At 41.0% G+C, this 27,912-nt stretch overlaps 2 protein-coding genes across 3 annotated transcripts; one reads left to right on the top strand and one right to left on the bottom strand.

Moving 5' to 3' along the window:
• Positions 1–116: 116 nt before the first annotated feature.
• On the bottom strand, positions 117–5,110 carry RWDD2B (RWD domain containing 2B). Of its 2 annotated transcripts, XM_068144481.1 has the most exons (6): positions 4,822–5,110; positions 4,488–4,724; positions 4,336–4,403; positions 2,870–3,235; positions 2,126–2,316; positions 117–1,346 (listed from the first exon to the last, which is right to left on the bottom strand). In XM_068144481.1, the coding sequence occupies exons 2-6, from the start codon at positions 4,692–4,694 to the stop codon at positions 1,315–1,317; spliced, it is 864 nt and encodes a 287-aa protein (XP_068000582.1). In that variant the 5' UTR covers positions 4,695–4,724; positions 4,822–5,110; the 3' UTR covers positions 117–1,314. The 2 variants fall into 2 exon arrangements, with proteins under 2 accessions (XP_068000582.1, XP_068000581.1); XM_068144480.1 differs by having other exon boundaries at positions 117–2,316; positions 4,822–5,103.
• On the top strand, positions 5,105–27,818 carry USP16 (ubiquitin specific peptidase 16). Its single transcript, XM_068144479.1, has 18 exons — positions 5,105–5,245; positions 8,030–8,119; positions 11,256–11,434; positions 12,093–12,196; positions 13,746–13,849; positions 15,928–16,109; positions 17,094–17,186; positions 17,871–18,001; positions 18,358–18,445; positions 19,759–19,837; positions 21,573–21,664; positions 22,436–22,492; positions 23,246–23,413; positions 23,978–24,644; positions 25,335–25,429; positions 26,827–26,913; positions 27,224–27,380; positions 27,492–27,818. The coding sequence occupies exons 2-18, from the start codon at positions 8,068–8,070 to the stop codon at positions 27,614–27,616; spliced, it is 2,460 nt and encodes an 819-aa protein (XP_068000580.1). The 5' UTR covers positions 5,105–5,245; positions 8,030–8,067; the 3' UTR covers positions 27,617–27,818.
• Positions 27,819–27,912: the final 94 nt, after the last annotated feature.

Raw genomic sequence — 27,912 nt, forward strand, 5'->3', positions numbered from 1 at the left:
ACAGACAGCCCAGCACGGGCCCCAAAATAGCAAATGGTTGTCAACATCTTGTTGTGAAATGGAGCATTGACGTAAATGGGTTGAGATATCCTTACATTTTGTACCCATCAATAGATCTTAAAAGTGCAGAGACTTCAAGAGTATTGTGAGGCCTTTATTGAACTGTGGTATTCTTGTACACTGACAAGGGCTTAAGATATGGCAGTTTCAAATTAGAAGCAAATCTGCACTTGTCAAATGAAATCACTGTGGAAAGTGCCCAAATCTGTACCACACATCACCATGTTGGGAATTTTACCAGATCTACACAGAAAATAATCAGAAAATCAGAAATTGGCATCAGAAGCAACCCAATATTCAGTGATAACCACTTTCACTTTCTGAGTCCAGACTCAGAAGCATAGGCAGGGTAAGGCACTGTACATCAGTGGACTACAGACCCACGAACTCCACAGGTTGAAAATACTTTTACTAGTTTGGAGTGTACTGTAAGGGAGCTCAATCCTCAGAAAGTTTCTGCTTTCATTTGAGTAAACAGACCAGTAGTGTAGTGGAACCATCATAGTATGCCTTTTACCTATGGAAAATTTTATCCATAGAAAATTCTTGTGCCTCAGAGTAGGCAGCTGAGCTCATCCTGTTTGCATGAACAAGACTTTTACAAACCTGTTCTTTTTTTTTTAATAAAACATGAATCTCATGGCTATTTTCAGCTAGAAAGTAAAAAACATTTAAAAAGTCTTCATGTAGTGTATGTAAACAGTAAGATATAATGTAAACATCACATGTCCTTTCTTGAGATATTCACACTTCACTTTTGTTTCTTCTTACCCATACACTCATTCATTTTAATTAGAATAGAATTATAGAATCACTTTGGTTGGAAAAGACCTTTAAGACCATCGAGTTTAACCATTATCTAACTCTGTCAAGTCTGGTGGTAAATCATGTCCCTCAGCATCACATTTGTGTGTCGTCTAAACACCTATATGGATGGAGATTTACCTAAGGAGCCTAACCCTTCCAGTGAGTGTGTTCTAATATCCAATCTAATCCTTCCTTGCTGCAACCTGAGACCACTTTCTCTTGTTCTATCACTTGTTACTCAGGAGAAGAGACCAACACTCACCTCCTGCTCTTCATGAACCCATGCTGATGGGGCTTGATCACTTGTTTGCCCTGGACATGCTGCATAATGGCACTCAAGATGAGCTGCTCCATGACCTATCCTGGCACTGTGGTCAGACTGACAGGTTCCCAGGATGCTCCTGCCATCCCATCCTGGAAATGGGCATCACATTCACCAATCTTCAGTCAACTGAGACCTCCCCACGTAGGCAGGACTGCTGGTAAATGATGGAAAATGGCTTAGTGAGCACTTCCACCAGTTCCTTCAGTAATTTTGGGATGCCATCCAGGCCCATAGACTTGTGTATGTGTAAATGGTGCAGCAGGGCACTAACCATCTCCCCTTGGACTATGGGGGCTTCCTTTTGCTTCCTATCTCTATTTTTCAGCACAGAGGGATGGGTATCCAGTGAGCAACTGGTCCTACTACTAAGGACTGAGGTAAAGAAGGTATTGAGTACCTCAGCCGCTTCCTCATTCTTGACCACTATGTTCCCTCCTGCAACCGATAAAGGACAGAGATACCCCTTAGTCCTCCTTTTGTTGCTGATGTACTTGTAGAAGCATTTGTCATTCTCTTTAACAGCTGAAACCAAATTATCCTCCACACACTGTAGGAGCCTCTGGGACTGCTTCCTCTCTGCTGTATTTTATTTCCAGCAATTATCTGTAATGCAATTCCAGCCATTCATCTACAATTCTGTAAGTGCCTGGAAGGTTATTATACATACTTTCTTCCACTGTAGTTATGTATATACCCTAAATGCCCTTAAAACCGGTAATCATCTAGTAATTTTCATTATTCAGGATTTCACTGGGTATTTGCTTTCATTGACATCTGGATTCATCATATAAACCACAAATTATTAATTCTCTCTCTGATCAACTGTTGCAGATCAGCTAAGGAATCTGTTACGAGGCACTTGGACCCGTGGTGATCTTCAATCCCTTCACTGCCCTTCAACCCCAAAGTACATTTGAAAAATATCAGCACAACCTTTTTCTTCCAAAAACCGATATAGTTGTCCTAAATCCATATGATTCCCTCTGGCACCATGTGCATCAAAACATTTTTCTTCCAAAGTGGAGAACTTTCTGTGTTTCTGAATCTCAGCATGTCCTCCACCTTCCAAAGAAACATCTTCTCTGTGCCGAATGAGAATTCTTTTCCATGTTAATCTTCTTATTCTGGAAGCAATTGGAAAATGATGAATCTAGCAATAAAATAAATCCTGCTTTAGAAAATACTATAAAATAGCTATTATCCCAAAAGTCAGTAGATTCCATTTGTTCCATTTGTTTCCATGTGGTTCCAATTTCAGTGCTCACTTCTGTCTTATCTGTGCTAAAAATTCTCGTATGATCATACCCATTATAACCAAATAACAATGTCCATGTGGTCTGCACCAACCAAAATATAAATGATGGGAGCAGAATAAAAGATGAATGTAAAGTGATTTAGCAGCATACTGATCTAGCACAACTGGAGTACTGCAGTCCATCACTATACAAATAAAGACCGGTGGAAGGTAAAACAGGAATAAATGTGCACCATATGGTACTAGCAGCTTTGATTGATGCAGACAACTACAGTGGATATTCAGAGCTGTAAATACTCAACACAAATATTTTGCAGACCTTTATAGGTTGGAAGGTGGTTGGATTTCCCACTTTACATGTACACAACTCCAAACATATTATTCTAACTGCTAATGGCATTTAAGTAGGAAGAAATACGTACCTCAACCAGAACTCTTCACAACTACTTTGTAGACCTTCCACACAAACAACACCTGGTTTCCCAGGCATGCAAAACCCTGACAGAGAGAGCTCTTTGGCCCAGTCAATAATATTCTTTCTTTTCTGCTTGTTGTAAATATGATGGCTATAGATCCACAATCGAGTGAAGGTGCTATCTTCTGACTGCAGGGCATTTGATGCTGTCACTGAGGAAGCTGAAAGCTCTTTGTCAATGTAAGCAGCTGCATGGTCTTTAACCCATTCCCTTGCACTCAACATGCAGGGCTCCCCATTGCAGTTTTGCATCAAGTATGTTTTGAGATCAGAGTTCAGGTGAATCTGCTGAGCACGGCTTAAAAAGGTTGACCTAAAGAAAAGAAAAAGCAGTTGTAATAGGCTTAAAATTTAGCATGTTTTTCAAACAGTTTGCTTACAATTTAGCATGTTTTTCAAACAGTTTTACTTCAAGCTTAAAAAAAATTAGGCCATATTTAGATGGCAGGCACTTGCTATTGATTCTTAAGTCAAACTAGCTACAAAAAGGTCTTAATTAGCGTTTCATTGGTGTGCTAACACTTGTATTCACATGTAGTACTGCAAATCTCCAAATCAAAATCAAGAAGGTGGTACTTGAAATATAAGTATGGTAGCTGAACTAATTTCCAGTAACATGTAAGGCTACTTCTTGAAACAGAAATGTTCCAATGAAGTTAACAGAAACCTTGGAGTAACAGCAATTTGACGAAGGATGCATAAGACCATTGGCTAACTTTTAATTTCTTTAATTTAAGCCTTATCAAAACAGCTAACAGTCTCACTTCTTGAGCATAAAACCCATGAATAACATCTATATCTAACCCTTCTGTACAGAAGATGACATTCCTCCACACTTTTTCTCATCCAGTTCAAGAGACAGGGATTTGATGGAGAGAGTCCAACAGAGAGCTATAAGGACAATTGCAGGATGATGGCGATAGTCTCTTTTTGATGGTGCCCAGTGATAGGACAAGGAACAATGGGTACAAGCTAGAGTATGGGAGGTTCTACCTCAACACAAGGAAATATTTCTTTAAGGTGAGGGTGATGGAGCACTGGAACAGGCTGCCCAGACAGGCTGTGGAGTCTCCTTCTCTGGAGATCACTTTCAAAACCTGCCTGGATGCATTCCTGTGTGGTCTGCCCTAGGTGATCCTGCTTTGGCAGGGGGATTAGACTTGATTATCTCTGGAGGTCCCTTCCAACCTCTAACATTCTGTGATTCTATGTGATTTTTATCACTAATTTGCTGGACGTCAGAGAAATCATTATCACGGAGCCTTTTTTTTTCCTTCAGCACTGTTGTCCTTCTGGCCTGACAGTAAACTATTCAAAAATGACTGGCTTGGAGTTTTTTTCTATTATCAATGCATTTATATAGTACATAATAGCTTCTAAATATTCTTGTTAGTTGTATTTTTAATATCATACCTCACAGTAATTTCTGGTAGAACAGTTGGGTATTTAAATGGTAAAGCACAGGACATAGAGAATTCCACCTAAAAGACACGAACAAACACTCAATTCAAGATAAGACCTAAAATCCAACAAAATGAAAAGCATAAAAAAGGTGTTTACAATACCATAGAGGCATTGGAGACCTCTGGCTTTACATTCAATATAAACTGAACTTTGGAAGAGGGGATCTCTGCAGACTCATTTTCAACATAGTGTTTTAGTTCCGCCACAGCCAGCTGGTCAGTCACAACGAACTCCTCCTCGTAAGGAAACATGCTAGAGAGTAAATCCAGTTCCGAAACTTGTATCTCAGCTGCTTCTCGGTCACTCATTTCTGTTTTTTTTCCTAAGTAAAGAAGAAACTGGGAAAGGAAAATAGTGCTTTAATATGGGACAAAGTTCACTAACTGCCCCCACGTAAATCATCTCGATTCTCCAGCCCATGAGACTTCCACTGACCTGAGATGGGACAAGATGTGCTCGTGTGTCAGTAAATACATTTCTCCCTCACAGGGCCGCATATCTGGATCGCAGCCGCCTCTGCCACTTTGAGGCCGCAGAGGCGGCGATCTGCGCGCCCGGAGACTCCACCGAGCAAAACCAGCCAGGCCGGAACGCACACCCAAGACCCTGGGTCTAGCACCGGTTACCCCGCGGGACGGAAGGCGGAAGGGGAGGTGCGAGGTGCCCGTGCATGCGCGGTCACGTCCCCACCCCCGTTGTCTTCCCGGCCGTGTCCTCACGGGCCCACAATGCAACGCGCCGGAAGAGCGTGTGGCAGCCGGTCACCGTCGCTCAACCGACTGGGGATGAGGTGAAGCTACCGGGCTGCCCCGAGACGGAGCCATGCGCCACCAAGCTGTTCATTCCGCAGCACCGGCAGGTGAGGGATGAAAGCGCCCTAGTACTGCTGTCACTCTCCTACCTAACACGGCCGCCCTTCTTCCACTGCGCCGGGAGTCGGTCTTCCGACGATCTGCAATCTCCGCTCCGGCGGGGACACTTGGCTTTCCCTATTGGCTGCGGCGCTTGTCAGTGAAGGCGCGGGGGTCGGACGCGAACCAATCGGAAGCAGGCGGGGCGGTGCAGCATGGTGCGCTCCGTGGCGGCGGGGACGGGGAGCACGTGGGTCATGCTGGCCGTGCCGCGCTTAGCCGAGCACCTCAGCCGGGTTGTGCTGCGTTTTCGGGGCACACTTGCTCCCCGTCCTTGCCCTACAGCGAGGAAGTGCCGGCGCGCCCCTGCAACAGGTGGCCGGCGGGGCCGCTGAGGCCCGGCCTGCTGCCCGGGCAGGCTCCCATCCCTCCCCGACAGTTTCCCTGGCGTTGCCGCTGTGGTCATTTTCCCCGTGTCACGTTTTGTCGTCTGTGGAGCCCTCTGCCTTGTTTAAAAGAAATAAATACAAATGTCGCGTTTTGCGCCAGCTATGGGGCTGTGCAGGTTTTTACCTGGTGTGGGCTGTTGCGTGGAACAGGCTGGTGACAAGCCCGTCAGACAAGTCTGTCCACACACAGCGTGGGTTAATTTAAATAGCTGTTCTTCTTTCTTGTCAGGAGCAGCGTCAGTTTGGAAAGGAATTTAAGGGTTTAGAGTGGTTTACAAAATCGTGTAGCTCCCTGTGGAATGCTGCACTGTAGAGGCAGTTTGTTAGATGAGCTGGTGTTTGTCAGCAAATTGAATGCTAAGTTGCAAAAGGTGACTAATTCCACTCCCGATGAAGTGGCTGCCTACCTGTCACTTAACAGATGGATAATCTGCCCTAAAAACATCTTTCTAAAAAGTTTTTCATACCAAAAGTCTTCTTGTGTCAAACTGTTCATTTTTCTCTAATTTATAGAATCATAGGGTACATCAGTTTGGAAGGTACCTGTAAGTCAACTTGCCCAACCCCATTGCAGTGGGCAAGAACATCTTTAACTAGATCAGGGCTCCATCAAGTTTGGCCTTGAATATCTCTGGGGATGGGGCCTTCACTTTATCTCTGGGCAACCTGTCCAGTAGTTTGCTACCCTCATTGTGAAGAACTTCCTTCTGATTTCTTCCATTCTGTTAAGCTGGCTTTGATTTTCGGCTGTGACAGCTCCGTGCAGGCAGCTGTTCTCTATGGCTGGTGTGCTGCTGACTGTGAACTAAGAAATTATTTAGAAAGGAGAAATATTACAGGTCAGACTTACTGCTTTGCTAACGTAAGGGATGGACAGCAGGGTTAGGCCAGCCTGCAAAGGCTGCATGAGACTACATAGACTTTGAACCTTTTTAGTTTGCGTGTTTTCCGTTGTATGGCATACGTCAGTTTTCAAGTTTACCTGATCTTTTTGAATGATTGTTTATGAGATAAGGCAGAACCTTGCAGGAGCTACAGGCTAGACGTTAAAAATGTCTTGCCATATGTGCAGTAACCAATTTTTTTGTAGGCAAGCACTTCTTGTAGGATTTTTTAGCGGTAGATCACGCTACAAGGGTCTGTCTGTTTCCAAATATTTTTGAGTATTTGCATGTGTCAGACCCAGAAGGAATTTGCATTAAGGAAAACTGACAGATTGGAATTGCAAAAAAAACTTCCAGATTTAATTGGAACAAACCTAATTCTTTTTCCTGAAATGCCTGTGGTTGTTAGTTAGCTGAAGTACAAGTCCTGAAGATTTATAGCATGTTTGATACTTAAGTCTCCCATCTTTTTTCTCTGTACAATGCTTTTGATTTAAGGGTTTAAATCCTTTAATTTTTATAATTCGTGCTGCAATCTTTCCTGTGCAACAGCTACAATTATTTCACATTCAAGTATAATCATTTTCTTTTGAAAGTGTCAAAATAAACTACCTAGATTTTAGAATAGAATAAACCAGGTTGGAAGAGACCTTTGAGATCATCGCGTCCAACCTATTATCCAACCCACCTAATCAACTAACCCATGCAACCAAGCACCCTGTCAAGTCTCCTCCTAAACACCTCCAATGATGGTGACTCCACCATCTCCTCAGGCAGCCCATTCCAATGGGCAATCACTCTCTCTGTGTAGAATTTCTTCCTAACCTCCAGCCTAAACCTCCCCTGGCACAGCCTGAGACTGTGTCCTCTTGTTCTGGTGCTAGTTGCCTGGGAAGGAGACCAACCTCCGCCTGACTACAACCTCCCTTCAGGTAGTTGTAGAGAGCAATAAGGTCACCCCTGAGCCTTCTCTTCTCCAGGCTAAGCAACCCCAGCTCCCTCACTCTCTCCTCATAGGGCTTGTGTTCCAAACCCCTCACCAACTTCATTGCCCTTCTCTGGACACGTTCCAGCAAGTCAACCTCCTTCCTAAACTGAGGGGCCCAGAACTGGACACAGGACTCAAGGTGTGGCCTAACCAGTGCAGTGTACTGGGGGTTTAGACCAGCTTGCTTTCTAAATAATATAACAGCTACTACTGACATCTTTTAGTTTTAAAAAGCTGCCCTTAGTTAGTCATTATTTATATTTACTAGCACTTTTGATGGCTTTCTTGGCTTATTCTGTCTTGTAAGTATATAGTCATTGTTTAGTTCTGTGGTTAGGTTGCTATTTTCTCTGTGCTCATGCTGGTGATTTTCATGTCGAGGGGCATCTTTACCCCAGAAAAAACTTACTGTTTAGCAATGAACCAGCAGACCCAAAACCTGCTTCCTAATATACTGTTTTTCTTTGCTAGGTCACCGTTCCCTGTAAGAAAAATTACAGACTGCAAATATGGGGAAGAAACGCGTCAAAGACAAAACGTCACAGTCTGATGAGCCTTCAGGTAGGCTGAGTATGTTTCCTCAGAGAAATCTGTGGTCCTAATGTTTGTTTTAACTTCAAAAAGGACCTGAAAATTCATTAATATTAGAAGGCCTTTACAGTAGTCACTGGCTTTGAAGTCTCATTTGCAAAGTGTTGGATTGTGTAATTGAAATCGAAGTCTGCCAAGAGGCATTAGTGTTGCTGCTTCACTGAATGTGCTGAAAAAATAATCCTATCTTGAAAACTAGGACTACTTTCTGGTTTCCAGTAAACCCACGACACTTCTTTGCAGACACAGAATTCTTTACTGACACACAGATCATGTTGAATCAGATTAAATTCCTTAATATAATGAGTTTGTAGAGTCAGCTGCTCAGCTTGTAATAGCTTTAAGGAGCATTTTTCCCAATGAAGGTTCTATTGCAGAAGATTCTCTCTTCAGCAAAAAAGATTGTGATTTGAACTTGCTGGGATTTATTTTTTTGTGTGTCACTTGTCTTTGCACTAGCAGCTAACTTAGTATTGACCTTCATCACCTTAGCTCTCTAGTCACAGTGTTTTTTGGTTTTAACATCTTCCTCTTTCTCTTCCTCTCCTCCTGTTGTGTCTTGCCCATGATTTTGCTGATTCTGACCAGGAAGAGGAGTTTGATCTGGGAATGAGCATACTGCAGTTTTAGCCATGAGACTTGATTTGCTGGCCCATTTATTTTAAACTCAAGTTTACTCTTCTTTGGTTTCCTGGTTATCCTGGTCTTGTGGTAGCTTCTGCCTATTGTGTTTTTTAGGCTTTGGGGTTTTGTTGGTGGTTGGTTGGTTGGTTTTGTTGGTGTTTGTTGTTTTTGTGTCTGCTGGAGTCAAGATCAATGTTTGCTGTGACTATCTGCATTTCACAGTATCATGGAATGTTAGGGGTTGGAAGGGACCTCTAGAGATCATCTAGTCCAATTCCCCTGCCAGAGGAGGATCGCCTAAGGCAGGCTGCACAGGATTGCATCCAGGCAGGTTTTGAAAGACTCCATAGAAGGAGACTCCACAGCTGCTCTGGGCAGCCTGATCCGGTGCTCTGTCAACCTATCCAAAGAGAAGTGTCTTCTCATATTTAGGTGGAATCTCCTTTGTTCTACCTTGTACATGTTGTTCCTTGTCCTGTCACTGGAAAAGAGATCATCACCTTCATCTTGACACCCACTTCTCAGATATTTATAGATGTTGATAAGATCCCCTCTCAAGACTAAATAGCCCCAGTTTTCTCACTCTTTCTTCACAGGAGAACTGTTCAACTCCTGCAGTCATCCTCAGAGCTTTCCATTGGACTCTCTCTAGCAGATCCCTGTCTCTCTTTAGCTGGGGAACCCAAAACCAGACACAGTATTCCAGGGGTGATCTAACCAGGGCAGAGTAGAGGTGGAGGAGAGCCTGTCTAGACCTGGGTATACTTTTCTTGATGCACCCCAGGATCCCATTGGCCCTCTTGACCACAAGGGCACATTGCTGACCCATAGATAATTTGCTGTCCACTGGGACTCCTAAGGTCTTTCTCCATGGAACTGCTTTCCAGCAGGATGACTCCTAGACTGTGCTGGTGCATTCTGTTATTGCTCCCCAGATGCAGGACTCTACGCTTGTCCTTACTGAACTTGTTTCTTATTGGCCAGCGTTTGTACTGTGGTGAAATACGATGATCTTGGGCACACACAGAACTGTAGGTGCAAAACTTTTCACCATATTCAGTTCATAAAGAGTTTGCTGGCTTGAGTCTGTAGTATTGCCTGTAATCTTGCAATCTTTGACCTCAACAAAGATAGGTTCAGATCTGTTATGCTGAGTAATAAAAATGCTTCTGTACCAGAGGACTTTGGACAGTCGAATTTTGTAAACAGTTAATGTAAGTCTTCTTAATAATAGTTTCACAAAAATACGATTTTTTTTTCCCAAAAAGTACATCCAGCATTTTTTTTTTAGCAAGAGTTGTTTACTCTGTGATTTTTTCTGACTGGAAGTAACTCTGTGCTGTCAGATGTTTGACCTTGTAGTTGCAAACTTAGCTGCTTGTAACCGCAAATAGGATCATCACCCTACGGTTCACTGAATGTCTCAGAAACTGAGGTTGTCAAAAAAACCCAACCAAAAACCCCCAAACCAACCAACCAACACCCAGAAAAATTGGGGAAAAATTAATGTTCCTCATTTTATATTTGAAACAGCCTGGATCAGTTTGCGCTTGCATCATCTGTCAGTCAGTTTCTCTGTACATGACTTAGGCTTACAGACAGGTTCTTTTTGCAGAAGCGAGACTGTAACCAATGACCTTAAAAGTAAAATGGCAAAGAAATAAGATTTAAAGCTTCTGATAGTAGCTTTTAGCAAGAGATGCCTGTTCTCAGTGTAACCATCCTTAGCAGAGTTTGGTTAAATAGGTGGAGTTTGCACCAGGCCCAGAAGGTGCAGCTCTAAGTGAGGTGAAGCGTGCTGTGTGAAGTGATAATAGAATAGAATTAACCAGGTTGGAAAAGACCTTCGAGATCATTGAGGCCAACCTATCATCCAACACTATCTAATCAACTAAACCATGGCACCGAGCACCCCATCCAGTCTCTTCCTAAACACCTCCAGTGAGGGTGACTCCACCACCTCCCTGGGCAGCACATTCCAATGATATGGATAGGAGGACTCTACCATTCGTTTTTCACAATAGTCTGCTGCATAATTTCACTGCGGCAGCTATAAGCTTAACCTCCACAATCTTCACTTTTATAGACCAGCCAGGTGCTGCCTTGGCGACTGAGAACCATGGTAGTGGTCTGTGGCTGCTCTCTAGGAAGTGTGGAAATCTTGCCACAGTCAATAGGAACCACAGCCTGACAGAGTAGATAGGTTTGTATCCAAAAGTTGGGTGAATTTCTCTGCCTGGGTGTAGATGTGAGTGACATGCTGGGGTGTTTTAGTTGTTTTTTTCTGTAGTAATGCAGAAGTTTAGGCTGCAGCAGTGTGATCCCTACATTGTGATTGGGGTTTCTTTCTGGAACATCTGCTAAATTGTCAGTGTTTCTTTGCCTCTAGAAAGGCTGTCCTAGCTTTTGGCTTGCTACCTGTTCCTTTGATATTTGCATTTGTTATGATCCCTACATGCTTCTTGTCCTTTTTGTTTTGCAGAACCAGTGTGCAAGCATGTTCGTAAAGGATTGGAGCAAGGCCATCTGAAAAAGGCACTGCTAAATGTGGAGTGGCACGTTTGCCAGGACTGCCAGGCAGACAATAAGACACAAGAAAAATCTGAGGAGGAGACTGATGAAAGCCCTTCGATATGGTTATGTCTAAAATGTGGCCATAGGGTATCTCTTGTTTTGTTGTTAATTTGTCTTAATATCTTTCAGTACCTCATAAAGCACTGGAACAAGAGAGCTTCTAATTAAACTAGCTTTAAAGTTGGTGCTAGATAAATGATTTTTTTTTTTTATCCTGTAGTGTGATTAAAAAAATGTCTGCTCTAAATTGTTAATAAAGTACTTGGAAGCTTGGCACAGTGGCAGCTTGGCACAATGGCATTTATCAGGCTTAAGGCTAGAACACCATCTTGAGGACTTACTTTCTAGGAAAGTATAAATTATTTTGGTAAGAAAATAAAAATGCCTGTTAATGCTTCTAATTTGATCTTTACAGTAACACCTTCTGTTCACAGTAGGTTGTTAGACTTAGAACTTTGAATGCTGAGTAAGTGTCTGTTCTATTTTGTGTTTCAAGCTGTTCAAAATGGAATTTGTAGATTAAATGCTCAGTCCCTGGGCAACTTTATAGGCATTATGCACCCAGTAAGTTACCTTTGTCTCTTTGGAAAGAAGTGTTTTGATATAGAGATCTATCTGTTCATCCTAATTAGTTCAATATAATTAAGAAGTTTTCATTTTAATGCTGTGTTTGTACCCTGACTTTATGTATGTGTAATTGATAGACCACTGGATTTTGTGACACTTGTGTTTATCAACATTGTAGGGCTGTGGCAGAAATTCTCAAGAACAGCATGCTTTAAAGCATTCTACAACACCAAGATCAGACCCTCATTGTTTGGTTCTCAGTTTGGACAACTGGAGTGTGTGGTGAGTTTGTCAGGCAGCAGTTACAAGACACAGCTAGAGGGCAACAGAGGCTGAAATAGAATTTGTATATTCTTTTCTTTGTGAAGTCCACACATGAAAATCCCAGCAGTCTTTGCTGGGATTTGCTGAATTAGTTTCTTGTAAAATGCATAATTAGAAATTTTTCATGATTGAAGATGAAATCAACCAACTAGTAAATGCCCTTGACTTCCTATTTTACTGCTTTTGCTTGGTCAGAATTCCAAGACACATGGAAACAGAATAGAATAGGATAGGATAGAATAAAATAGAATTAACCAGGTTGGTAAAGACCTTTGATATCATTGAGTCCAACCTATCATCCAACACTATCTAATCAAGCTCAAGCCACTCTCAAGCTGGATGTTAGGAAGAAGTTCTTCATAGAAAGAGTGATTTGCCATTGGAATGGGCTGCCCAGGGAGGTGGTGGAGTCCCCATCACTGGAGGTGTTTAGGAAGAGACAGTTTTGGTTTTGTTATTGTGTTTGTGGTATTGTTTTTTAGTGGGATATGAGGAAGTGTTAAAATTGCAGCTAATTCCAGGGATGCTAGAGATTCAGGGAAGCACTTTGCTGCAGACCTCTGTGTTTGATACCAGAAAACAGTCTGACTTAACAGTAATCCTGCAATCTGCCAAATTAATTTGTGCCTCCGAACTGCAGTGTGTTACAAAGTGCCGAAATATTTGCGTTCTCTTCAATATCTGTTGTCATCTCTTCAAAGAGCTGACTGGGCAAAACGACCAAGCTGGTGCACACAACTCTACTTCAGCTGTTTTCTGGCAAAATTTTACCTTTGTGTGATTGTTTATCACTGCAGCTTCTCTTACAATTTCATTTAAAACAGATTAGAATCTTACTATCATTAAGATTGGAAAAGACCTCTAAAATCATCAAGTCCAACTGTGACACCAGCACCACCATGCCTGCTAATACATGTCCCTAGTCTACATGGTTTTTCACACCTACAGGGATGGTGACTCCAGCGCTTCCCTGAGCTTGCTGTTAGTGTCCAATTCATGTAATTCTTTGCTCATAATGGGAGAAATAGTTTTGTATCAGCAATGGAAGAGTAGCTAAAAGCGTGCAGGACTAATGGAAGGCACTTACTTATTTCTTATCCACTCTAAATATAATGAAGGGCTTGCTAGGCTAGAATACTCACAGTATTTTTTTTGCTGTAGCATTCCTATGTAATTTCCTTTAGGGCCTATTCTCTTGATATTTATTTATTTATTTATGTTTGTAAATTTTACCCTGCATTTATTTTTCTTGCAACAAGGTTTCTATGCACATCTCTTAAGACTGTAATTTATATTTGTAAATTGCAACCTTTGGCCACTGAAATAGTTTAGCAAAGATAGGTTTTTAAACTCTTTTATTTTCTTGATCAGAAGTAGGGTGAACTCTAAGACTTCTAAATCTTAAAATAGGCCTTGTCATTTTATAAATCTGTATATTGATTTGTAAACGGTAGGGAAAAAAAGGTAGGACTAATTCCTTGCTTTTCCTTGTTGGGGGGGGAGACAGGTGTTACATGTGTGATAATGAAGTTCCATATGATGCTAAGAGCCGACTGGGCCAGACTGTGGATTGCATTAGAAAACAAGTTTGTACTGACTCATTGCATGCAGGTAAGTAATTACAGTACACATACAGTAAATCAGAAAGACATAGAGTCATAGAATGGTCCAGAAGGCACCTCCAAAGGTCATCTAGTCTGACCTCCTCACAGTCAGCAGGGACATCCTCAACTAGACCAGGTTGCCCAAGGCCTCGTTGAGCCTCACCTTGAGTATCTCCAGGGAAGGGACCTCAACCATCTCCCTGGGCAACTTGTTCTAGTGTTCCACCACCCTCATAGTAAAGAACTTGTTCCTAACATCCAATGTAAATCTGCTCTGCTCTGATTTCAAACCATTGCTCCTTGTCCTGTCACTGCAGGCCTTTGTAAACAGTCTCTCCATCCTTCCCGTAGGCCCCCTTCAGTCCAGTATAAAGTACTGTAAATGCAGAACATAAACTAAATTAAATTTAACTTTTGCATGGTAAAGTGAAAAGCTAATATCTTTCTTTTTCTTTTTATTTTTCTCTCTTTTTTTCCTGTGTTAATTGTCAGAATTCTGATAGCATAAGTAATATGGACCTAATTGGACCAGGATGTTGCTCAATGTCTCCTAAACTTGCAGACCAGAAATAGAGGAATAGGAAGAAAAAGAAATACAGTTTTACTGTGCCATTTTAAAATACGTAGTGTTCAGTTGTTCTGTGAGGAAGGAGCTGAATTTCAGTACTTAGAAGTGCTCTGTTTATTCATCAGTTGCACAGTCTGTGATGAGTTCTGAAGGAAAGTTATCATTACCTAGGGATGATTTGATTTGTTTTTTAAGAAAGTATTTTTCTAGGTAGTTGTGAATGTGTCAGCTGAAATAACAAAGTGTCCAGGTGTTGAGGCACATTTTCTGATGGAGGGAGTATAAAAGTTTTGTCTGCTGGGTCTGCAGATTTAGTATAAGTAGCTGAGCTGCCATGGATTTAGAACTCTAAAATAGCATGTTTGGCCTACAGTCTATCTGCAAATTGTGTCTGTTTAAAAGGAAACAAACCCAGCAAACACTTGTTCCTTATACAGAACCAGTTTTGCTATTGTGTAAATAAGGCATATTCACTAGAAAACTTGGAACAATCTGCATATAAAAATAAATGCTATAACTTATGGCTATCAAAAACTCCAACACTATCTTACACTGGTGAAAGTATTGGCCCCTTGGGAAATACATCATAACCACATAGCAATGTCAAGTGAATATTTGAGTCTCTGAATATTTGTTCTGGAATCAGTTGAGGTTTTCCCACAGGGATCAGAACCTGTGAATGGTTTTGATCAGCATTTCCCAAATACATCTCTACACATATGTCTAATATTTAAACTTCATATTGGTTGCCAAAATTATCTTCTCAGGCTTGAAGTGGAAAATAGATGAATATCTGGGTGCAGTTGTTGTCCCTTCAAGGTATTGCATCTGTTGGCCATCTGCATCTTGTCCATCTCTATTGCCTGTTTTCCTTGCTTTTTCCAAGCTGGCATTACTTTGTTTTGGCTTACATCTCTATTTATCAGAAACCTAATCAATAGTAGATTGTCAAGCTGGCAGAACCGGTGTGAGCTTTATTCTAAAACTTAGCCAGAAGTTCCTTATGATTTTAGCAAACAGGTAATTGAAATTTTGAGCTGTACACCAAATTAATTATGTGGAAAATGGTTTGGAGAATATAAACCTTCCAGCTTCATCTTAAAGCTCATGAAATGAACATGCTTTGACAGTGGGAGGCTTGTGCACTTAATTTCAGATAACAGTGCCGTGTTAAAAGAGAGATTATCTCAGAAGCCCTAACATAGGTGACTTTGAAACAGGAATGAAGGTTTCAGAGTTTGTTGATGTGAATGGCTTGTGGCCCAAGTTGCACATTTAACATGCACACTGATCTGAGGTTATATTTAATTTTTTTTGGTGGTGGTTGTTCCATTTTGTTTATTTTGTTTTTTAACTCTTTTACACAGCCAGTTTTAAATCTAAACCAGTAGTGTTAAATTTACACAGTTACAGAATTAATTATCTTGTGTTAAAGTTTTAAACAGCATAGGTTTCTGCTGCCTGTAATAACTTGGTCCTAGCTCACTCCTAATGTACTGTCTTTTTCACTATTTCAGTCAAGCAACAAGAAGAGAACAAAGAATTTGAAAACAAAAAAGTAGAAAAGGACAGCAAAAATGAGCAAGAAAAAGAAATCTCACTTAAAGAAGAGAGTTCTCATTCAAGTACTAGCTCGGAAGTGACCGTGAAAGGACTTAGTAACTTGGGGAATACATGTTTCTTCAATGCAGTGATGCAGGTATGGTAGTTATTGCTGCTGCTTAAACTTCAAAGAGCAAAAAAATCCAAACAACCCAGCCCATGTCAACCCTGCCCTCAGTGTTTTACAACAGCACAATCTGCCAGCAATGATGGAGTCTTCCTGAAAATAATGTGTTGGCCCAAAGAAATATGAAAAAAATGGAGGTGCAGGTTCAGACTTGCTTTGAGGGAAAATACAACACACTGACTTGCCTTTGAGGGATGGCATCTTTCACTGATGCAGATTAAACGAGTCAACTTCCTAGTTTAGTAAAAAATCTAAAGTAGTCTGACATATTAACCTTGCTGACCTCTTAGAATATAAGAAATTAGTCCCCCAAGATTCTGGGTGTTTAGTGGAAAGAAGAATGTCTCCCTTGGCAGTAGGAAATCAAATAGAAGTTAATCTTAACAGGAGGAGCATATAGCATTGCCATCTTGTGTGTCTTGCTAAGCTGGGAAGTGTTTGAATAGAATAAACTTGCTCTTTCATGTATGTTGAAACTGGCAGTTACTCTTATTTTCTTTGGTTGTTGATATTGAAGCTTTACCTGAGTGAAATTCCCACTGTGCTTGCAGGTTTTAATAAACAGTTTGATTTATTATTTTTTTTAATACATATTTTAAACCAAGCAAAGATTACACACTTCATCTTACCTTTTGATTTTTAGAAACAGGCATTAGTAAACAGACTGGCAGAAGATCAGTCTGTAGAGGAATAGTATATTTAGGGTTCCTGCACCCTAAGTAATATATAGAGAGGACTCTTGCAAGTCCCATTAGAGGTGTAGAATGTATTTTTACCTGTTAAACACTGTTAGCATTTATGCTAGAGTGGTACTTACCACTCTAGTTCTGTGTTTGGGAAAAATAAAATGCTCTTAATCTGGTTGCTGCAAATTCCTGCCTGCTGGGAGGAACACAGTTGCTCTTTCTCTTGTTACCCAGTTGCCAATCTTCTCCTTTCTTTTATGTCCTGCAGAATTTATCACAAACTCCAGTTCTGAGGGAGCTGCTTAAAGAAGCTAAAATGCCTGATGCAACAGTGAAAATTGAGTCACCTGAATTATCCATGGTATAAATCTTCAGCTTCCATGGTGCTTCTTCCCACCCTTCAATTCTCTTGATGAAACAAGCAATACTCACCTGTGGATTTTAAATCCATTTCATCTAAATACTAACAAAATTAAGGTGTAAATTCGGTGGGAGCTCCACCCATAAGCTGCTTCCACTTCTGAAGTCAGCAGAGGACTTGGATTCAAAGCAAAAGGGCAGTGATTCAGTGCTCTTAACTACTGGTTGTCATCAAAGGAGTACTTAGGCATTATGGTTAAGTTGTTTTAAGGCGTGAAAATGTGTAAGTCTGCTATAGCACCACAGCTAAATGCAAGATAGGAAGCTAGCAGGTGTCTGCAGCACTAACTTTATAATGCACCTGCTGTTACAGTTAGAGATTTCAATGGGAAAGAAGGGTTGTGCATTTGAATAAATGTGTTTTCCTAATAAAAGCAAGAAATCTATAGCTGCAACTAAGCTATAAATAATTCATGATGCTTAGCGCAGTGCTTTGGTATCGTGAGAATCCATAGGTGGGTTGGTTTTGGTCAGGTTAACTTATTGCCACTTTAGATGTGTGTGTATTGTATTTTACAGCAATGTTTTCAAGAACTGAAATGCTTAGATAAGGGGAAAAACTTGCTCCAGAAGGATCTTTCACGAAATTAAGGCAAAACAACTTTGTTGCTTTTGTTTAAAACAGGAGCCTCAGCTGGTAAAACTAGATCAGCCAGGTCCTTTGACATTAGCCATGTATCAGTTCCTGACAGAAATGCAAGAGACTAAAAAAGGGGTAGTCACTCCTAAGGAACTTTTTGCTCAGGTTTGTAAAAAGTGAGTATCTGTGCAATTGTACATCATGATATGAAAAAAGTTGGTTGTTTAAAATGAGGGTCAGTTTTCTCCCTTATTTTCATCTTGAGCTCACATCAGAGCATATAGAATTGATATACTACTTTATCCTCTTACTTCAGAACATGTTAAGAGGAAACTATAAATGAATAAAAGCAAGATGAGAGATATTCATCTTGTGGCATATTCTGATTAGCTAGCTTCATATTTTTAGAAAGTTAACATGTACTTTCTATGCATATTTGCTTGAGCCTTCATTCTTCTGTGTCTGATTTGAATTGGTTTTACTTTGTCTATCTCTAAGTTTGGTTAACACTTCACAATTGTTGTTTAAACAGAGCAATAAGGTTTAAAGGTTACCAGCAGCAAGACAGCCATGAATTGCTTCGTTACTTACTTGATGGAATGAGAACAGAAGAAATCCAAGTGAGTGCTAATTTCATAGTTGTGCATACCTTTCTTCTTCATACCACAGACAAAGATTTTCCCCTCCGTTGAGGGGAGAGAGCTCTTTCTGAGGTAAGTCAGCCTCTGTAGAGTGGTTTGTGCTGCCCGTAGCATTCAATTGAAGCACACTAGCAACAGAGTTGTAGAAGTGGGCAGTCTCTGAGTGTTGGGGTTGTGAAGGAGCAACTACAGGTATGACTCTCACAGCTTAACAAAACTTCTGAAAAAACTTTGTGGCCTATATCTCTTTCATATATTGAACACAGTGTTTAAGTTTCTAAGGTAATGATATTTTCTGTGTTTTGGGGAAGTTGTATACTGATTATTCTCTATGCCCTTCTAATAAAATCCAGTAGAAGGGTTCAGCTTTGCTTGCTTTGATTAATTCAACACTTCTAATATAGATGTTGAGTTGCTGGAACGTGTCCAGAGAAGGGCAACAAAGCTGGTGAGGGTTTGGAGCACAGCCCTATGAGGAAAGACTGAGGGAGCTAGGGTTGCTTAGCCTGGAGAAGAGGAGGCTCAGGGGAGACCTTATTGCTCTCTACAACTACCTTAAGGGAGGTTGTATACAGGCAGAGGTTGGTCTCTTCTCCCAGGCAACCAGCACTAGAATAAGAGGACACAGTCTCAAGCTGCACCAGGGGAGGTTTAGGCTGGATGTTAGGAAGAAATTCTTCACAGAAAGTTTTATTTGCCATTGGAATGGGCTGCCCAGGGAGGTGGTGGAGTCACCATCATTGGGGGTGTTTACGAGGAGACTGGATGGGACGTTTGGTGCCGTGGTTTAGTTGATTAGATAGTGTTGGGTGATAGGTTGGACTTGATCTCTGAGGTCTTTTCCAGCCTGGTCTGGTCTATTCTATTCTATTCGTCTGTTGTCATTCAGAAGTAGGTTGTCCAACACTTCTACAGGAAAAAGTGGGTTTGGAGCTTTTATTTTTTTTTATCTTCTGAAATGCCTGAAGGCTCACATGTGGATATTTTTATTTTCCAGTTTAAATTTGGGAAAGTGTTTCATCCTTGGATGGATTTTCTTACATACTAATTGCAGTGTTAAGTCCCAGACTCGATTCTCACTTGGTTATATTTTTAATATCCACAGGAACTATTTATTTGTCTCTGTAGGCATTTGTTATTTGTATTGGTTCTTTTATTTGGTTAAGGTAAACCCTTTCCCTTAAAAGCCCCAAAACTCAACAAAACCAACCAAATCCTGTTTGGTAAAGTGTGCTAGCTAACTGAGTTAGTTTAGGAAATTTTACAGTGTGCTTTTATTTTGAAATTTTCAGCAAATAAGTGTTGGAATACTGAAGACACTGGTTGACTCTAACAAAGAGAATGAAGAAGAACTTAAAAAGAAAATTAAAGGTAAAACAGTCACTGATGTTGTGGTCATTGAAAATCTGTTTCTTTGGATTACATACTAGAAATGCCAGCTAAAAGACACATGGCTAATTGTACACCTTTGTGCCACCTGGAATACATCTGTATCTCTGTGAATAGTGTTCATCTGCTTAGTTAAAAGCCTGAACTTGGTGGCTTCTCCTTCCTAACAGTCTTAAGTGTGAGCTGATTCTAGAAATATTAAAAGTTAATTTAATTATTAATAATTTGATTAATAAATAATATTTAATCTTGCAAATATTATGTAAGACAATATTAGCAGATTAGTGTAGTAACAGTTTATTCAGTCGTAATGACCGTTGTTCCCCTACTGTTTGGTAGGGGGTTTTTTTGTATCAGTTAAGTCTGCCCCTGTACACTGCCCTGGTTAGGCCACATCTTGAGTACTGTGTCCAGTTCTGGGCCCCTCAGTTTAAGAAGGATGTTGACTTGCTGGGGCGTGTCCAGAGAAGGGCAGCAAAGTTGGTGAGGGGCTTGGAACACAAGCCCTATGAGGAGAGACTGAAGGAGCTGGGGCTGCTTAGCCTGGAGAAGAGGAGACTCAAGGGTGACCTTATTGCTGTCTACCTGAAAAGGGGGTTGTAGACAGGCAGAGGTTGGTCTCTTCTCCCAGGCAGCCAGCACCAGAACAAGAGGACACAGTCTCAGGCTGTGCCAGGGGAGGTTTAGGCTGGAGGTCAGGAGGAAGTTTTACACAGAGATTGCCCACTGTGGTGGAGTCGCCGTCACTAGAGGTGTTCAGGAGGAGACTTGACAGGGTGCTTGGTTACATGGGTTAGTTGATTAGGTGGTGTTGGATGATAGGTTGGACGCGATGATCTTGAAGGTCTCTTCCAACCTGGTTTATTCTATTCTATCTGACTCTTCTCATCTGGCTGATCAGATGCTGAGAAATGACAAACAGAAGGACACACAAAAAGCTGCTCAGACTGTAATGTTAATGTAGCTCTCCAGAGTCAAATCCATTGCATGAAAGTCTCCACTTATACTATGAAATATATTTTGATAGAGCCATGAAAGTAAAAAGTCAAACAAAAAATTAATAATAGTGAGTTTTCAGAATGGGCTGCCCAGGGAGGTGGTGGAGTCACCATCACTGGAGGTGTTCAGGAGGAGACTTGACAGGGTGCTTGGTTGCATGGGTTAGTTGATTAGGTGGTGTTGGATGATAGTTTGGATGTGATGATCTTGAAGGTCTCTTCCAACCTGGTCTATTCTATTCTATTTTAATGGAAGAATTCTTAAACTCAACATGACTTAGGTTAGAAGATGAAAGGCAAGTTTAAATTCAGACTGTGTACCATACTGAAAATATAACTTGAGGAAACCGTGGGGTTTTTATGTAGGACACCTATACAGACAAAAATTGGTGCTTATTTTTTAGGTTCAGACACTCAATTTAAATCCTGAGAGAAGGCAGTGATTCTTACTGGCACACAGTACTTCTGAGAAAGCAGATAAATGTTTTTGAGTTGAGAAAGTGGTAAAGGTGTTGGTTCAATCAAGCTGTCTTCTGCAAGCGTTACACAAAAGAATCTTAGTTAAGAATCTTGCTGTACTTCCTGGGGAAACAAGAGCAGGCCAGCATGTTCCATCATGTGTCTTGCTCTTTTTATTCTATTCAGTATGCCACAACTGAGTTGGTTGCCAGTATATTGTGTGTAATACTAACTTTACTGTCTGCTTTGTCAACTCGCAGAATATGAAAAGAAAAAGGGAATACAGAGTTTTGTAGACCGAATCTTCGGTGGAGAATTAACCAGTACAATTATGTGTGAGGAATGCAGAACTGTAAGTAAACTGCCTGCTTTGAGTAGCTTAGAGTATAATTTCATGTAATCTGCAAGAGAACCCCAAAGTAACTTGATGTAGAAATAAGAGACATTTAAGAGGTTTGCTTCAGTCAAACTTTTAAGTGTTGACTAGCTGCATGCTTTTCAAAGAGAGCCGTGGCTTGTCTTCACTTACCTTCTTTTCAGAAGCCTTCCAACAAAAGAGGTCAGCAGCAGCAAGCTGCCTGTGCCAGAAGAAATCACTCTCAGTTCCCTAGTAAACACCTTCCAGTGGTGTAGATTAGAGTGTATTCATTGTTCTGCCACCAGCAGTATGCTGCCAGGGGCTTTCCCTTGTTTTCATCAAATGGTTAGGTTTTTGCCTTGCCTACACTGGGATGACTGCAGGATTACTTAACTATTCTCCAGGCAACAAGGTACTGTTGGGATAATGCATCCTGAAAATAATTAATTGTTAGCAAGTGGGATAGAGGAATGTCATGACAGATTGCAGGTAGCGAGCCCATATACCCTAAATTGGGTTCTCACATTCTAGCCAGTAGAAAACTGAAATTTGTGAAAGTCTTTCTTGCTTTTTCATGTGGTATGACTGCTAGATTTTGGTCACGGATAGCTGTTTGTGAAGATAAATCAGGTGTGTTTTAAATTTGTATGCAGAAGTGTAAATGTGCATTAAATGCAGACAAGACTGCATATTAATAAGCCTATTGATAGAGAGCCAGCCATTTCCAATCAAAATTAAATTGGATTTTTGAACATTTATTTAAAGGTATCCTTGGTCCATGAGTCCTTCCTTGATTTGTCACTTCCTCTACTAGATGATCAGGTAAGAAATTGTACATGCTTGCTTTTTGCCTTAGTTTTTGTTTGCTTGTATGAAAACACTTTATTATATAGAGTAGAATAGAATAGAATTAACCAGGTTGGACGTGACCTTTGAGATCATCAAGTCCAACCTATCACCCAACACTATCTAATCAACTAAACCATGGCACTGAGCACCCCATTCATTCTCTTCCTAAACACCTTCAGTGGTGGTGACTCCACCACCTGGGCAGCACATTCCAATGGGCAATCACTCTTTCTATGAAGAACTTCTTCCTAACATCCAGCCTAAACCTCCCCTGGTGCAGCTTGAGACTGTGTCCTCTTGTTCTGGTGCTGGCTGCCTGGGAGAAGAGACCAGCCCCCACCTGCCTACAACCTCCCTTCAGGTAGTTGTAGACAGCAATAAGGTCTCCTCTGAGCCTCCTCTTCTCCAGGCTAAGCAACCCCAGCTCCCTCAGCCTCTCCTCATAGGGCTTGTGCTCCAAACCCCTCCCCAGCTTTGTTGCCCTCCTCTGGACACGTTCCAGCCAGTCAACATCTTTCCTAAACTGAGGGGCCCAGAACTGGACACAGGACTCAAGATGTGGCCTAACTAGTGCTGAGTAGAGGGGCAGAATGACCTCTCTGCTCCTGCTGGCCACACTGTTCCTGCAGCATCTCTGTTTCTGTGGGGGTTTTCTGGCTTTCTTCTTCTTCTTCTTCTTCTTCTTCTTCTTCTTTTTTTTTTTAATTTAATTTTTTTTTCTTGTAGAAAGTCAAAATTACAAAAGAGAGAAATGTTAAACAAACCAAAGAAAAGGAATCTGAAGATGAAGAAGATAAAAACAATGACTGTTATCTTAAGCAGAGAGATGAGCCCTCCGGTCCAAGTAAGCACCTTCAGAAAAAAGCAAAGAAACAGGCCAAAAAACAAGCCAAGGTTGGTTTTGGTAACTATTTCCCTTTTATTCATGAAGCATTTGCAAATGCTGCTAGGAGAGATTCTGTTTGCTTCCTCAGTTTAGAGGGAGGAGTAAGGACTTACAGTCTCACTCAAATGCACAAGTGTGAAAAGACCAATTCAGTCTATTTCTTTGCAGTAAAAAGTTGCCGTGCTGGGAGTCAGGTAGTGTCTGGAGGAGTGTGGAATTTGTGGCCTGTGCAAAAGAGAGTTAGCTTGTGTCCAAAAGCTGTTCTCCAGTCAGTGACTACAGGAGTAGTCACAGAATAGACATAAGAAAGGATTTTCTTTGTGTCTTCTTAAACCTAAGTTATATTTTGAAGATGCTGTGTAACAAAGAGAAGTGGGAACTGTACGTGAGGGAGGATAAATTCAATACATCACCTCTGCTCATTGAATCCTAGATTATTCTCATTCCTCCTACCCATTAAATCTGTGGCATGCTGAAATAAAAATTGATAGAGAAGCAGTAAGAAATGCTAAATGTTGTTTAAACCTGTTCTGTGGTTTGTGTTTTTGTATGTTACATATTCCAATTTGCAGAACCAGCGCCGCCAGCAAAAATTTCAAGAAAAGGTTATTCACTTGACAGATATCTGTGCACCTGAACAGGCAGAAAAAGATGTTGAGTATAACAGAGAAGCAGAAGCAGAAATTAACTCTGAAACTCCTGATGTGAAGCAAGAAGAGGAGTCAACAAATGATTGCAGAGATCACTGCTTAGCTGAAGACAATTTGAGTGTACAGGAAAGTAGTACAGAAGTTCAGAGCGTGCATGAAAATACAGGGAAGCCAGAAGAAGAGTGTGTAGAAAATGAGTCACTCGTGGATCTCCCTGTGGATGGCTTAGATTCTCCTACAAAGTTGGTCAATGGCCTTGACAACCTATGTTTAAAAGTTGAGGGTGATGAAAATGAGGAAGATCTTGCCACTGACTTTTCAAAACTACACCTGGGTACCAATGCTGAATCTGTCTTGAGTACCTTAGATGACCTTCAAACTATTCCCACCAAGACATGTGAATTATCAGCTGAAGATTCAGAAACAGCATTTTGTACTCTTGCAAACCGGGAGGATCTGAACCTGGAAGAAGGTTCAGTCCAGTACTGTTTGTATCAGTTCACCCGTAACGAAAAACTCACTGAGACCAATAAACTGCTCTGTGATGTATGTACACAAATGCATTATGGACCAAAGAAGAACATAAAAAGTATGACAAATTACCTCTTAAGAGAAAACTTTAAATGTGTTCTAACTGCTGCTTGGGTGGGTAGAGGAGGTGGGAGAGTGGGGTAAAGTGGGAGTCCCTATAGTTGTATAACTTTAACTTGGACAAATTCAACTAGTATTCAGTAGGTAGGTTCTGAGAAGCCTTTTTGCCCAGATCAATACAAGTTCTTAACTAAGCAGAACTCTAGGTTCACAGGTTTGGGTACAGAATACCTCAGGAGTGAAAGAATGAGTAGAGAGGAGTGGGTTTGGGTTTGTGGGAAGATAGAGTACATTTCAATCTAAAAATTAGGTGGATGAATGTAGGGAGTAGCTGTTCAGCAGGTGACTTTGATGTTCCTCCTCAAATGTGACAATTCTGCTGTGACAGTCATGGGGAAATCGTGTTTCTGGGAAGGCAAATAAAAGCCACATGCAGTTTCTGATTATTAGAGTTGTAGAGAGCAAGCAAGAATTCACCCTGCTGGTATTGACACTGCTCATGATGTGAGCAGTTGTTTTTTTGTGATCTGGGATCTGCACGGTGGCAGCTGCTGTACAGATCATCATTTAACGTGATGGTAAAAAGGGGAATGTTTGGTTTCTCAGTTGATGTAGTAGAGGACATTGTAAGAGGTTACACAGTGAGAATAAATTCTTGCTGTGACGTTGGTGGTGTTCTTTTCTGCAGGTGAAAAGAAGTATGTTTATACCAATGCCAGAAAACAGATGCTCATCTCTCTTGCTCCTCCTGTTTTGACTCTTCACTTGAAGAGGTTTCAACAGGTAAGTGCAGACTGATACTGCAAAAATATGGTATCAGTTTTATATACATGCATACACACACACATATATCTGCACATAGTACTAGCTTAGTTAGAACTAATGTTAGCATATGGAGTCGCCATCATTGGAGGTGTTCAGGAGGAGACTTAATGGGGTGCTTGGTGCCATGGGTTAGTTGTTTAGGTGGGTTGGATTGGTTGATGGGTTGGACGCGATGATCTTGAAGGTCTCTTCCAACCTAGTTTATTCTATGTATTCTATTCTATGTATTTTCATTTCCTGTAGGTCTGTTTTGGTTTGTGGGTTGGTTTGGTTGTTTTCCCAAGGTTTGGAAAGTATTGGTGCGCAGCATAGGTTTATGTGAGCTTTGAGGAGTTGGGGATTGTGTCCCTGAAAGAGTATTCCATTACTTATCTGGGAAACATGGTCTTGTGAGCTTATTTGCAGTATATTCCCTCACTGTTGTTATTGCTTACTGTATTAAGCAATATTTTGGTAAAAATTGTTTCCTTCTACTACCACAGTTTATGGACTCTTGCAGTACAGACAGAGCAGGATCCCTTGCTAAGAGAATATAGCAAAACAGATCAGGAAATTCAAGAAGAAAGGATTTGGAGCCTTACTGAGGGAAGGGGGGCGGAAAAAGGAATGAATGGAAAGCAGTGCAACTTAGGTCTTATTTTTTAGACACTGAAGTAAAGGGTTTACCTTTTTTCCAAGCAGTTGGAAAATTTTTAACTTGGGGCTTTACCTTTTCTGAAAGAGAAGAGCAATGGGGGTGGGAGACATTATTGCCCTGTTCATATTTTGGTCAAAATACTTGAAAAATAAGGGAGATGACCTTAAGCAGATATGTTTCACAGAGAAAATGAATGTGTGTAGGCCATTCCAAGGGACTGTAACATAATTGAGTATGTTGTTTTTCCAGTTTGACACTGGAAGATTGTTTGAAAAAGGTGGGAGTAGAAGTTACAACAAGTCTTGGCAATGTAAGGTTAGATCCTTAGGTATCACTACAGTATCTGAGAAGCAAGAGATGTCCTCATAGTTAGATAAGTACATTAAAGGGTTGGGTGTTTGTCTTTGTTTGTTTGGAGTTTTGGGGAGGTTTATTTCATTTTATTTTCCCTTTATCAGCCATTAAGTTCTCATTAGAGTGAGCTGAAAAACCATCTTAACTTGTACTCCAGTGCAGCATGTGGGGGGCATGGAGGTAATGCTGGAAAACCTTGGGCCTTGGAGGAGGGGAAAAAAAAAGAGTCATGTTTTTCCCATTTTTGTGTAATGTAAAGTTAATTTGGTATTGTTGAAACTTCATCCTTAAACATTTAGTGAGTAGGCATGGGTTCAGTATGCTACATTTTAACATTACGAGTTTTGCCTCTGCTTTGTCTAAGGGTGGATTTAATCTGCGGAAGGTTAACAAGCACATCAAGTTTCCAGAAGTGATAGACTTGGCTCCTTTTTGTACAGCTAAGTGTAAAGTAAGTGGGGAAACCATCAGATTTCCTTTACTCCTGTTCTAATGTGCTTTCACAGTTAAGCTGCTATACAGAATCTGCAGAACACTTCTCAAGCTTCACGTTACTTTCTGTGATAATCCCGGATACCTTGCAATTTACACAGGTGCATCTTATATAAGTTGGTGTGCTTCCAGTCATCACAGCTGTGGTGCTTGCATGAATCAGTAATGTCCACCTTTCCCTTCAGCAGCAGCAAAGTGAAGCATTTACATTTTAGCCTTCTTTAAACCCCCAGTACCCAACCAACTCAGCTAAACTTTTGCTTTTACAGAATGTAGCTGAAGGGGAAACAAAAGTGCTGTACTCTCTCTATGGAGTTGTTGAACATAGTGGAACAATGAGGTCTGGGCACTACACTGCTTATGCTAAAATGAGAAACATGAACAACAATCTCTCTGATCTTGTCCTTCGAGGCCAATCTCCTCAAGGTAAATAGTTACCAATGTTTCACAGATTGTTTCTTAGTGCAGAACAGTAACCGCAGCAATTGCCTGGATTCCTTGTTGTAACTTTTTACTCCTGAATTCTTCCTTTCTCAGCTTTAGAAACTGAACCGGTAAAAGGGCAGTGGTTCCACATCAGCGATACCCACGTGCAAGCTGTGTCTGCAGCAAAAGTGCTGAGCTCACAAGCCTATCTCCTGTTCTACGAGCGACTGCTCTAACTACATGCAGCTGTCTTCAGGTGGTCTAAAAGAAGGCAGAGACCTGCAAATCCTGTTTTCAACATGCTGGAGCTACTGTACACAACTGCAGGAATATATTTTGCTTCTTGGACACACTGACAAGTGGTTATCTTGCATTTTTCCAATGTTTTCACTTTAAATAAAAGGATTTTTTACTCAAGAGAAGCTCAAAGCTGTTGGAGTTTTGTGTTGGCACAGACAAGCAACCACTAAGTTTAGTTTCCTGTGAGTGCTATACAATGTAGGCAGCAACTTTTTTACTTTAAAGGGATTAA

This window comes from Melanerpes formicivorus, unplaced genomic scaffold (genome assembly GCF_026170545.1).
Source record: "Melanerpes formicivorus ecotype bairdi unplaced genomic scaffold, bMelFor1.0.p_v2 SCAF_11, whole genome shotgun sequence".
NCBI classification, from domain to species: domain Eukaryota; kingdom Metazoa; phylum Chordata; class Aves; order Piciformes; family Picidae; genus Melanerpes; species Melanerpes formicivorus.

Coding starts and splice junctions, on each gene's coding strand:
- RWDD2B (XM_068144480.1), bottom strand. CDS start 4,694: ATGAGTGACCGAGAAGCAGCTGAGATACAAGTTTCGGAACTGGATTTA. Junction 3,236..4,335: donor CTACCAGAAATTACTGTGAG/GTATGATATTAA, acceptor TCTTTTCTTTAG/GTCAACCTTTTTAAGCCGTG. Junction 2,317..2,869: donor TGTGAAGAGTTCTGGTTGAG/GTACGTATTTCT, acceptor AATTGCTTCCAG/AATAAGAAGATTAACATGGA.
- USP16 (XM_068144479.1), top strand. CDS start 8,068: ATGGGGAAGAAACGCGTCAAAGACAAAACGTCACAGTCTGATGAGCCT. Junction 11,435..12,092: donor GTCTAAAATGTGGCCATAGG/GTATCTCTTGTT, acceptor TCAACATTGTAG/GGCTGTGGCAGAAATTCTCA. Junction 16,110..17,093: donor TCTTCAATGCAGTGATGCAG/GTATGGTAGTTA, acceptor TATGTCCTGCAG/AATTTATCACAAACTCCAGT.